We start from the raw sequence: 13387 nt of genomic DNA, 5'->3' as shown, positions 1-13387 counted from the left end.
TCACTGTCTACATAGCAACCATATAGTTTCTCTGGGTGGCATTACTTTGGCCTTCAGTACTACTGTGAGAAACTTTGGTTCTATATTTGATGAGGATATCCACAGAGTGATGCTGAAAAACTACTCCATGTATTTGTTTCGCACTGGCTGGATTTATGTAATACATTATTATCAGATTGTCCTTAATAGCTATTTAAAAAGCCTCCAATTGATTCAAAATGCTGCAGGGAGGGCATTGATGGGAATTAGCAAGAGAGATCATATTACTCCAAATTCTCTTCATTGCGTCCTTGTAAAATCCAGAATATATATTTGTAGCATTTATATATATTTATATATGTGTGTGTTGTGATGTGCTCCTCCCTCATTAGTTTCACCCATGTCTAGTCAACCCCTCAGCCCATGTGTGTATATATAGTCCTGTCCCTTGTCAAGTTGTCTGTGACGTGTCAGTTCCCGATCCTGAGTTTTTACTTTGCTTTTTTATTTCTGTTGGAATACCCCGCAGCACTTTCTGCTCCAGTTTTTTGAAAGTTTCCTTTAATTTTTTTTCTTCTTTTCCTGTTCCTACCTACCTCCGTTTATGTCTGTATTTAGGTACCACCTCTTCACCACTTAACACAACATCAGACATGTTAAGGGTGTACAAATCAAGAAAGAAAGCTTTGACATTTACAGGTATATGCAATATAAGTGTGTATGTGTAATGTGTAATGTAATGTGTAATGTGTAATATAATTAAATCATTGCAGTGTATGCCGGTGTGCTGCAAATGACAGGAACAGGAGAGCAGTCTGCATTCTGCTTTAATGGTAAATCCACATACAGGGTCATACAGGGGTTTTGTTCTTGTAAAATCACATTATTAAAAAATAAACACAGATCAATATACAGTAGATGTAAAACAGAATTCGATCGAATCATTCAGGTTCTTGCTCAGAATGGTTTGATGGGTTGAGAATGGACACAAAGAGGATGACTGACTAAAAATACTGTGACAAAACACAAACAGACAAATGGTTAAATCCCTGTAAAAACAGATTATTTACTCAGCTCCAAATCAGCACCATGAGATATATATACGTATAGTGGCAGTTTATGTACCAAACATGGCGTATGTGCAACTAAAAAAAGTACAGTACAGGAATAATTAAGAATATCTCACTACATCAGACAAAAAATAATAAGAGTTATCAATTAAAGGCAATGTTATTAAATAATTCTACAACAAACCAGAACAGATAACTGTTACAATGACAAAAAGACTGTTACTGACAATAAGCTAAATTCCACAATAGTGAAACGTGTCATAATATAGCACCATTCAAAGAGGCTTTTAACACACACGCATACACACTCACACACACAGATACGGATGCATGTGCGCACTATGACGTTGTATAAAAGGGCTGATAGATTTACATCTTTATCACTCATTAACTATTCATTTTTTGACAAATAATCATATCTGGCTATGTTCATGATACAGTTGGTCTGACACCAGGCACAGTTTGACCTTTTGGTTGTGAGATGTTGGGCAAAGAAAGCAGTTATCTATAGCTTCTTGACAGCCAGCTTAAAACAGCAGGAATAGGACAGCCGTAGGTGAGAGAGCCTTAAAAATATTTTCAAAAATGGATTTCATTTATTAATCCCAATCATCAGCAACTGCAGGTGCAACGAGCCAACTCCAGCAGCTCATCTCTACAGCTAGTTGACCAGTAGAGAGCTGTGAAATCATCCTATCCAAAAGCCAACGAGACATTATGAACTGATGAAATACTAACTGGAGTTTAAAAAATAAGCTTAACAGCTAGTGATAAGTTGCTATTCAAGTAAACTGGTCACGCTGTACAGATGAAATTTAAGGTACACCTGCCTAGTATCTGACCACAATGTCTGTCTACCTCCAGATGTGGTCTGGTCAGTCTGATAGCAATCCCATTACTGTATCCTGGAAAAAAAACATATTTATATAAATAGCATATGTGCTGTAAGGATCACTGTGTGAGAATGAACCCTTTTTGAAGATGGAATTATATAAGAAGCAATGTAAAGCGTGGAGCACACTGATTTCTCGGCTGAGCAGACAGGCAGAGGCAGAGAAGCAGAAACACCCTAATCACAATCAGATCTTAAGCTATACTATTAGTCCACAGCATGCTCTGTGGACTTACCGTAGTTTATATGAACTTACTTTAGCATCCTTCTCCAGTCCCTAACAAACAAATGTTAAGATGTAAGAAAGTATCCAGTGCATGTGATTTGAGACTTTCAATTCAGCAATAACATTTGAATCACACGCCAGTGTTGGTGTTAACTAAACGGTTAGTGTTTCATGTCATATCATGTCATTAATGCGTAAGTGCTGTAAAAATCCAGTCATGTCTCTGTCTCATTTTGGGAAACCTATCATTTGCTTCTGCATCCTAGCTTGTTAGTAAAATCCATCTCCAACTCTCAACACAAGCAGTCCGTGTAAAAAGCATGTTCATGCTCATGGCTGTGCCACACTTGCACACACTCGCAGCACGATTTACGTCAGTCAGACTCTGCACTCACTGAAGGTCATACTGCTCATACTGACTCCCACTTACTCACAGGTCTGCGACTAGAACATCAAAGCACCATTTTACCAGTTAAAGTGGTAAGTCATACAGAAGGCAATATTGTTGGCGTCAAGCATTAAGCGTTTCCACTATTTGCTGCTATCCATGGACCTCAAACAGACCTGTGTACCAGAGTGTCTCTTATCATTATCATTAGCTCAGTTGATTTACTGTAATCCTACAGTATTTTACCATGGCTCCTGATTGTACGCAAACATTATTACAGTATAGTTAATACATCATCATCATTATCATCATCATCTTACATACACAACTTTATCAATTGAAATTGCAACAATTGCCTGTAATACAATACAACAGAGTAAACGGTACAAAAGAAAGCATAATCAAGGGAGACAGGAGAGTGGGGGGGCTCTGGCGAACTCATAATCCCGCGTTGTCTGAATGACCTGCCATGAAAGTCTATTTCAAAATCAAGCTCATATTAGTCAATCCTTATGTGCAATAAAGCTCCCCCGTGGTTGTTTTGTTTGGTTTTATGTTTTGGTGTACAGCAAAAGAAAGGTTGGAAATTTTCAAGTCTTCATCAAAACTAGAAGCTTAATGAGCTCAACGTGTACTTGCCATTTTCTCTTTTAAATACAAAACGTTCCATCAATATTAGAAATAGTTTGTTTTCTTTACAACATTTAACAACATTAAAAAAAAAAAAAAAAACATTTACAAAGGAGGAAGAGTAGGTGCATTTGGTCATTAGCTCTTGTGCAGTATTTTCTTAGCATAAAAGTCCCTACAGGTTTCACAGCAGCGCTGGTACCACCTCATGTCCTGACAGAGGTTCTTCTCTCTGATCACACGGCAGTACACTGTCCACTGGTCCCCCATGCACTTGTAGGTCAAAGCAGCTGTAGTTTGGGGTCGGGTGGGGAGGGTTGTGGGGGTAACAGATAGACAGTGAGTCAGTATTGACAGGTGGCGTGGTAATCTTCCTCAAGACGTTTAAAAACCGTGTACATCTTTTGTAAGTGCCTATGAAAGCAACCACTTCCTGTATTTTGCCACTCTGTGACAAAGCGGCCAAGAACATTTGTCCTTACTCACAACATAGGTCTTGCATTGGAACCCCTTCCTCACTATGCTGCTTTTGTTTGTATTTAGCAGTATTATAGCTTTAGATCAATTTCATGTTGACTTTGGTTTATTTGTCTTAGTGAATATACTGAATTCAGTTGTGGTTACTTTTGCCTGTGGCTACACCCTGTGGCCAACTCCAATATGTAATTGGATATGTAATTGCCCTTAGTAGGGTGATAGGCAGAGTGTAAGAAGAGCAAAATGTCAACCAGAAATAGTCAAATTAAACAACTGAGTGTCTACTTGAAGAGTTTCTGGATGTCGTTCAGCAGCATTTAATTAACCCTGGGAGTGAGAAATTGTTCAACTGTGTTTGACGCAGCAGCAGACTGAGGCCTGGGTGGAACAGGAGTGCTGACAGCAGGAGCAGACGTGGAACTGAGCCAGTCTTTCCGGCTTGAGAGGAATGTGCAGCAGGACCACCAGATTACCAGCAGGAGTTGTTGAGTTTCCTTCTTAAACTGACAATCCCACGATCCTGGATTAAAATGATCACACTGCTCCCAAAAAACTCTTTGGTCCACAGTGAGATTATAAAAAAAAAGTTGACCAAGCTAACATTTAATCTGTCATCTGACATCTGCCATGAATCCCCAACCCGTCCTGCCTCAAGTGGTTTACAGTATAACGAAACTTCTTTCCATCTCCTAACCTCCTTCTCTTAAAGCCTCCCTTGTGCGTCAGCCAGTTTGCTCCCCTCAACTGCCATCTGCCACCCGGCCAGTCTTATCATCAGCCAACCTTGCTCGCCCTCTCCACTGGCCAAATTTACCACCATTCCCAGGCTCCGTTCACCACTAGACGGGTCATTGGTTCAATCGCTCCGTGCTGCGTGCTCAGCTGCTCTCCAGTCGAAGGAGCTTCCAAGTCCCCACTTTATCATCTATCATTATTCACCTTCAATTTATAATAAACCCTTAAACTAAAGTCTGTGTATTTGGGTAACCTTGCTACTGCAATGAAACATGATTCTCATTAAAACAATACCTATAAAGAATCAATAAATAGTGTTTATAATTTGTAGTCAGTTTAAATCAATAAAAACTGAAGGAGTTACAGGATTAAGGGCTAGTAAAGAAATACTAATAGTATATTACAGAGTGACAGAAGAGCTCTACGTATGTGGATGCTTCCAAGTCAATCAAAGGATTTAAAAGGGCCGCAAAAAGACTGTATGAAACAAATCATTCCAATGAGTTTCCAATAAGGAAGACATTGCTCAAACTTGCAAATCTTTATTCTGCATCATATCAAACAGTGTTTGAAGATAATGTGGGGCTTGCTGTCTGAACATTGAAGCTCGACCAGAAGTGGGCCTTCCAAAAGGCTAATGATACTAAGCACACTAGGAAATCCACCAAGGAATAGTTAGAAAAAGAAGAAGAACCTTTAATCATCTTGCAGCTGAAGAAATGTTGTGTTGAAAAGAGGTAAGCATTTCAGCAAGCCCAACATTGGTGGACAATTTTGCCAAATGCATACATTAAGTAATTCCTGCTATAGTGGACCACACTTCTGACTAAAATGACAAAGCAATATAGTGACGTAAACGAGCATATAGGTCCCCACTGATCCCAATATTGTTTGTAGAAAACATTTCACATGAATGTGATAAGGAAGATTTTTCAACTTGTCACTCTCACGTTATTCTTAAATGAGATAAAGCAACAACAGTAGTTTTATCAGCATTCAAGGCCCACCACTAAAATCTTTTAGGCCCATTAGCTCTTGAAGGCTATAAGTGAATGTGCTATGATATGGACTCTTGTGAAATGAGGCAAGGCATTTGATCATTTAAAACTCCTGAAGTTGCAGTTGTGATGCGTGTCTCACCTAGCCTCGGGGAAGTGATGGTATTCACATTAATTTTCTCATTGCAGGTTCCCTGGTGACAGGGTCGGTAGGTGGGTGGTCTCTGCGTCACGGGGCAGTCGTTGCCATGACGACCAGTCACTTTGTGCATGCATTGTACCACTCGAGACTGCAGGCCCTTACCACAGGATGATGAGCACTGAAAGAGTCAATAAAGAACTAATTACTAGCAGTCTTAATAGGCGTTTTTTAAATTTTGGACAGTCTAAGTGTACCACAAGATACAAATGCCTTCAGTGGATGGGAAAGGTGGAATTAAAAAACAAAACAAAACAAAGCAAACAAAACATTTCCATAAATAGCAGTAAGATGCAAGACTATTTTAAACAGATAGCTTGTTGAAAATTGTACTTGTTATCCAGTAAGTAGTGAAAAACGGTAGCCCACCTGGTCTAATGAAAGTATAGAATGTAAACAAGCAGAAATGATATCCTAACCTTAGTATTATTTCCATATTCCATTCCATTTTTTGTTGCCTTCTGGCTGACTACTGCCATACAAATAACATAAGAATAATTTACTGATATAAAAATGTACTGTAATTTCTATTTATTGTATAAATGTCATGTTTATGTTCTGTGGGTACTAAATCAGAAACACAGCCCAGTGCTGCTAAGAGGGCTTTGTGACAATTACACATTCTGGCATTTGAAAGGCAGACAATAAAAAGTAGACGTTATAAAAAGTAGCAAACCAGGTTTGCTGCTACTACAAAATGGTGTTGGCAGCACAATATAATTTTCCTGTAAAGTGGGCTGTCAGAGATGTCATTACACAGTATGCTGGAGCATTACATTGTTTGCTGTATCTTTAATCATTTTTATTAGGTGCGTGGAGCAGTTAGTACTCCCAGTACCAAATTAAAAAATAAAATGAGTTTGTGTCTTGTGGGGAAGCCATGTGGTTTTGTGGAGTGCCATCTTATTACGGCTCCTTCTTTGATTACTGTACTGTGCATTATGAATAATAGTTTATGTGAGTTTGTACACTGCTGTGCATTTGTACAGTGTTATTGCTATCTTATGACATGGCTGTAGGAAGCAGTGCATCCATATACACAGTGATATTCTCACAGTGTTCGTTGTTCGTTGCAGAATAAAGGAGAGCAATGCTAAAACCCTACCTCAGAATACTGTTCTATAAAAAAATGTAATGGATTTAGATTTTTCTGGATACCAATCCAATAAACCAGGGCTGGGTCCTGCACTGATAATCAGATTTAAGATGGGACATCTCTGGTAGTTTTACAGCTATAACCATGTAAACCACTGTGAATCCCTTCCAGGAGATATAGCAATGAATACAGCATAGTGTTGTTATTCCTTTACTGCATACTGATTTAGCTCAACAGAGTTCTTCACTAACAGATGAAGTCGAGTGTAGGGCCTCTGCTCAGAGGCCCTGCAGTTCAAGTTCAACCCATGTTGCCATTCATGCCTCAAGCAGCCAGACGACTGAATACAGGTACTCAAAGCTTATAGTGAACAGTGATGTGTAGTTGTATGCTGCTCCACACTTCAGACATTAATTAGCTGTACAGATGTGGTGCAGAGCAGTAACAGAAGAGACAGAGCCAGACATTGTGTAAATGGAACCAACCCTCATGCCCCCAAGCCTCATTAATGTTGTGAAATGGTGCAGTGAGCTGAGGCTGAACCCCAACCTGCCTCCAAACACATACAGACAAAAACACAATGCTTCATTTCCTTAACAAGTCTGCTAATTACTCCCCTTGTAACTGGATGTTATTCATCTTCAATACCGGCGTAGTATTGTACGTATCAACTTTAGCTTCATTTTTTTTTTTTAAGCTGCAAAATAACTATTTAAAATTTTTGGCATATTAATCAACCACAGCTCCACCATATGTACACCCCACCTCAAACCATTATTAACCTACAGTTTGTATTTGTGTTGTCTCCAATTAAATGCGGGTGTAAGTGCAATCAACATCTGAATTCCATCTGATATTGTGATTATTATGTGGCCTAATTTGCCTACAATATCCGTCTCATTTATATTTGTGTTGAATCAGATGAAACACAACCTCCGGTTATGAAGTAAATGGCTTCTTTCATTTTGCACATAATTCAATTTTAATACACTTTGGCACATAAACCCTCGACCATAGTTAACTCAGAGATGCCGTCCCCTCAGTCAGGAAACACCGTTTGTCATTATTACGAACCGTAGGACATCCAGGTAGCAACTCACTATTTTTGCTTGTGGTCATTTACTGTGACCAAACTAATGAAACCAAATTAGGTGTGTTCTAAACTCCCTTTGAATCACCTATTGACAACAACAAACACAAATATGGATGAAAGTAAGAAGTGATCAAGCACACTGGTTCTCAAATTATTTTACTTTTTTGTTTTTTTATGACATGCTACATTATGTTTCTATCTGGACAAATTGTGTTTTTACATTATCTGCCATTGTGTAATTATATGTTGCAGGTGCATCAAATGTTTTATGACGGTTACACACCTCATCATATAGATGAAGATTTACAAGTGTTGCTATACGTAGAGGTTCTATTTTTTATTTCCATAAATAGTCTGAGCTTATAGTCAAGTTCAAAAGTTGTCTTTTAAGGTATTGCTAGAAAGTTATTGACCCTATTAGTTAATTCAACTTTTTCTACTAGCAAATGGTGAATTTTCATAATTCATGATCTCTGCACTGAAGTAATCGTAGATGGCATGGCCTACATGGCAACATTGCAAAGCGAAACAACACTGCCAGACACGACTTTTCAGATACCAAAGTATCATTAAAAATTAATAATACTGTGATGCCAGCAGTGCAATGGAGCTCATAGAGCATCCCACAACTCATTTGCCACGCACCATTATACTCTAAAATGAAATCAGCCATTTCCCCACTGACAAGGAGGCAATCAAAATGAGAGGAAAAGAACAAATAGAAACTACGGTTATGATGGACAGTAAAGGCCTGGAAGTCAAAGAACCTGGGGCTCATAATTATGTCTAAATCTGCTGATAGACTAAATTATCATTGTCTAATACTAAAAGGACTTAATCTAATATGTGTAGAGTTTCTTTCTTCACAGAGATAGAAAATACAAACAATAGATGCTGTTGATTTCTTTTTTTGACATATATGAACCTATTCAATGCCAAAACATCACACAAACAAACTGGATAACACACAAATCCATATCGTCTACAGTAACTCAGTGCTCCAGACTTGTGTATAGACCTTCAGTAATGTATAATTCAAAGGTATACAGCTGCATTTATTCAGTGACAGACCAATAGGTGTCAACTTGATGAGAGATACTAAACTAAGTGAACTTGGATCTTTTGTACAGAAAGATGAAGGCACCATTTCAGAAAGTATTTTGTGAAGTGGTATGACCATACAGTGACCATTCTAAATGATTACACAGAGTCACAAGAGGCTAACTGGTCTTGCTTGTATTAGTTCTTTTAATTTCTTCCCTTGAAAGGAATAATCTGCTCATCCATAGCAAGCTGCCAACTACTGGAATTATTTTGAGCCCTGAGGTAAGATCAGTAACCAGTGGTTGGGTATTGTGCAATTAGGGGATGTTTGATGACCTCCAGTCTATTCAGTGACATGGGGTCAGCTGCTTGGGGCAATGTTGTTCCAAAACATCCGAGAACCTCGTAAACTGTACAAGAATAAGAACTCATTGGGGTTTGGAACACAACTCTGGAGGCTCAGTTCAAGCTAATTGCACAAGACACCACTGATTTTGAGAAAAATAAGCTCCTTATGATGCAGAGAGTTTCACCCCGATCTAGCTCCTTGGGGCTGTGTGGGCTGGAAGTCCAGAGGTCAAAATAAGAGACATGTCTTATGGTGGTGGAAACTGATTAAGTCCTGTGAGACTTCCAGATACAAACTGATAAAGTGGACAAACTAGATGGAGAAGAACAGTGGACCCTGTGTTGAAAGGAACAACATCCATGATCCAGACGAGTGCTTGAGCTAAGATAGTGCATGTGACTCAAGTTCCTAAACAACTACACTGAGAACACACTAATAACTTAAAGGGAAGGACATGATCGTCTTTGAACCTAGATATGCTGAGACGGAGTCCACACACTGACTACTAGATAAATTTGTTTTCACCAAATATACAAATGTAAGTGTGGAGATATGGCAGCAATCAGTGACTGAAAACTCATTGGACTTAATTAGTTTGTACTGTACTGATCCCACATGGGGGAATTCATTTCCGGCATTTGACCCATCCATTCATTCATTTAGCAGTGTGCACACTCAGACCAACAGACTGCTGCCTTTTTTGTGCTGTGCCCAGGGAGCAATTTAGAGGTTCATATTGAAGGGTCAGCCATGGACACAGGGAGAAGTTTTCAGCCCTAAGGCTGCTTCTTTAACCACTACTCCAAGTATGTAGGTTGGAGTATGTTATCTAAGGTGTAAACACAGAGCAAGCTAAATGGGAGGATGTTTAGGTTGCCCAGAGAGAGAAGGAGTGCAGAGCTTTTGTATCCATATCCACCTCCCTTCTTTCAAGGGAAACTAGTGTAGATGATCTAATAACTCACCTGTCTAAGAAAACAGAACACAGCTGCACAGAGCCAAGGAGGATGAGGATGATCATGTGACTGCATGTTGTCCTACCTGTGTATCTCCATATTCTCACATTTCAGCAATTACTTGGGTGAGTACAGTGGAGTACGATGATAAACAGTGGAAACTTGAAATTATATCCTGCCTGATTGCTGCAAACAAATGAAGCAGGACAATGTTTTTTTTTTCCTCATCAAGATCATGTACTATGCTTTTTGTTGAGTTAATGCTGAGCATGTTACTAAGAATTAACACGGGGAATGACCATAGAAATAATTATTGGTCAGTTGTTTAATTAAATAATGTCAGTCTTAACTTCTAGCCAAATGTGCCAGTTTCCTGTCTTTAATTAAGTCTGAACCATAAATGGTCCGTGGGGTGTGATGACGGTCGTACCTTGGACCAGTCGCCTGTTTTCCATTCATAACATTTGGAGTGATCTTCACAGGATTCCTCTTGAGTTGGCTGGGACAAAGGATCACACAGGCCCTGGGGGTTTGTACAGGACACTGTACGTCTTCTAACACCGCGACCACAGTTTGAAGAACACTGGGACAAGTGACAGAAAACAAACAAAAAAAATGAATAGAAAAGATTTGGAAATGTTTTGTTTTGCTATTCATTGCTTTGTTGTCTTTTTTTTAGTTACCTCTAGAAATACTACATTTAGGAATGCTGTCATTATACTGTATAACTAAGAATTTGATGAGTACAAAGACAACGAGTGTCTATAGGCATGCACTGTTTTTTATTTTAAATATACAGTATGATCTTATGCAGTAGTAGTAGTGATCCAGTACTCTTTCCACCCCTGAGTGCGTACCTTGGACCACTCGGATGCCTCCCAAACCGTGAGGCAGAGTCTGCCCTCACAGCCCTGTAGAACAGGAGGCTTTCCTCCCTGGCAGTACAGATCTCTGGTGTGGATGAGTGAGCCGTTCTGTAGGTGGTAAACACAAATCACTTCCCTCTGCTGAAGACCTTTACCACATGTGACAGAACAGGGCCCCCACTCTCCTGTCACCCACCTGTGAACAACAGCAAGTGTTGACATTTACGACAGTTTATAACCAGTCTAACCTGCTCCTATTTTCAGTTGGCAAACAACTAACTGAACGAAAGCCTATATCTTCTAAATGGGACCACATACATGGCTTCTTGCTGTTATAATAATGAGACACGTTGAAGAAAAGCTCCTTTCCTTATTTTGTTATTTATTGTCATAATATATGTTGACCTATTTGCTCCACATGCGTACAGGTCAGTGCCAAAGTTAACAGCTGAATGGACAGCTATATACTGTATAACATTGACAGTTAAAATGAGTGATCAGACTTTTCTGCCACACAGCAAAGCAGTTTGTCTGCCGTCTGAGAATTAAATTCCACTTCCTCGAGCCCTCTGTGACTTAGCATGTGTTGTTCTTTTAGGCAAAGACATGAGCATGAAGCATAGATTTATAATGACTCTTAAATACTGTATTTGCAGTAAAACAGGATTGTTTCCTGGTGGCTTCAATGCTGTGATAATGAAATCATTCAATCAAATAAGTGTATTTAGATACACAGAGATTTAAATATGACACAAAAAACCCTTACTGGGAAATACTGATTTACACAAGCCAAAAAAATAAACTAAAAACAATACAATTATCTCAACGAAACATGCTCATTCCATTCACAGTACAGGGTCATAATTTTGCAATTGTAAATGACCAATTTCCAAAGTGTTCCTGTTACATCAAAAAAAAAATTAAAAAAAACACAGCTGTGAAGTTTCTAACATACATAAACAAAACAGAAGAGGAAAAACAACATGAGGTAACAGACAGTGTAACGCATTCAACCTTTTGTGTAGTGAATGACAATTGTGTAGTGAATGACACTACTGCTTGAGGAAAATGAATTTGCTCCAGAATTTTCAAACTGTGTTTTTTATCTGTGTTGAAATCTGCTTCTCTGTATAAATAATGAATGAATGAATGAGACTCACCGATACTGGCAGGGGTGCGAGTTGCAGACTCGTACTTGGGGATGTGGTCGGTTCTCAGGTTGACAGTAGCTGTCATTTACAACATCCATGGTTTTATTGGCTATCCTCATACAAGACACCACTGTTCTCCTCTCACCTGTACGCACACACACATATATACACATCTACTTTATTATCTAATCACCTGGTTTCTTTGGATGGCATTACCTTGGCCTCAAGTACTACTGTGAAAACCTTGATGTTATATTTGACCAGGATATGTCCTTTAATTCTCACATAAAGCAGGTGACCAGGACTGCTTGCTTTCACCTCCGTAATATCATCCAAATTAGGAAAATCCTGCCTCAGAGTGATGCGGAAAAACTAGTTTATGCATTTGTGTCTTCCAGGCAGGATTATTGTAACTCGTTACTGTCTGGCTCCAAGTAGCTCTTTAAAAAGCCTCCATTTGATTCAAAACGCTGCAGCAAGAGCACTGACAGGGATTAGCAAGAGAGATCTTATTACTCCAGTTAAAATCTAGAATTGAATTTAAAATCCTCCTCCTTACATTCAAGGCCCTGAAAGGCCTAGCTTCATCATATCTGAAAGACCTCATAGTACCATATTGTTCCAACGGATCACTACGATCTCTAAGTGCAGGTCTACTTGTGGTTCCTAGAGTTTCAAAAAGTAGAATGGGAGGTAGAGCCTTTAGCTATCAGGCTCCTCTCCTGTGGAACCAGCTCCCAGTTTGGGTTTGGGAGGCAGACACCGTCTCTACTGTCTTTTAAGGTCAGGCTTAAGACTTTCCTTTTAGATAAAGCTTATACTTGATACTTTTAGCTGGACTTAACCATCCATTAGTTATGCTGCTATAGGCCAAGGCTGCAGAGGGACGATGCACTAAGGACATGTTCTCTACTCTCTTCTTTGGCTCCTGTCCTCTAATATCTTATCATTTTATTTTCTATCTCTTATAATTTCTTTTCTATTACTAACCACTGTGTCTCACTCTCTCCCTTCCCCCTCCATCTTCTTGTGAGGGTCTCTGGTCTGGAGTGCTGAATATCTGACCTGTGGAGTTCTAAGCTACATCTGCTGCTGTGGCCTCATCAACCAGCCCAGTCTTCATGGTCTGGAGTACTGTGTATCAGACCTGTGCTGCTCCATAAACTACATCTGCCCCAGTCTTCATGGCCTCCTCCAGTTGTCCACTCCTACCTAGATGAACCATTCACCAACCTGCC

The 13387-nt window shown here is 39.3% G+C and overlaps 1 protein-coding gene across 2 annotated transcripts in view; it reads right to left on the bottom strand.

Annotated features, from left to right (window-relative positions):
• Nucleotides 1–788: 788 nt before the first annotated feature.
• The window catches only part of adamts17 (ADAM metallopeptidase with thrombospondin type 1 motif, 17), a 91778-nt gene continuing 79179 nt past the window's right edge, over nt 789–13387 (bottom strand). For both annotated transcript variants that reach the window (XM_047581422.1, XM_047581423.1), the window contains 5 exons: nt 12159–12294; nt 10990–11194; nt 10563–10715; nt 5538–5715; nt 789–3475 (listed from right to left, as the gene is read on the bottom strand). In XM_047581422.1, the coding sequence (XP_047437378.1) occupies nt 3324–3475; nt 5538–5715; nt 10563–10715; nt 10990–11194; nt 12159–12294 (824 nt within the window). In that variant the 3' untranslated portion in view covers nt 789–3323. The remainder of the gene's footprint in view (nt 3476–5537; nt 5716–10562; nt 10716–10989; nt 11195–12158; nt 12295–13387) is intronic.

This window comes from Mugil cephalus, chromosome 3 (assembly GCF_022458985.1).
Source record: "Mugil cephalus isolate CIBA_MC_2020 chromosome 3, CIBA_Mcephalus_1.1, whole genome shotgun sequence".
Lineage (NCBI taxonomy): Eukaryota > Metazoa > Chordata > Actinopteri > Mugiliformes > Mugilidae > Mugil > Mugil cephalus.
Note: the sequence above shows the minus strand (reverse complement) of the source record. Positions and strands in the feature narration are given on the sequence as shown.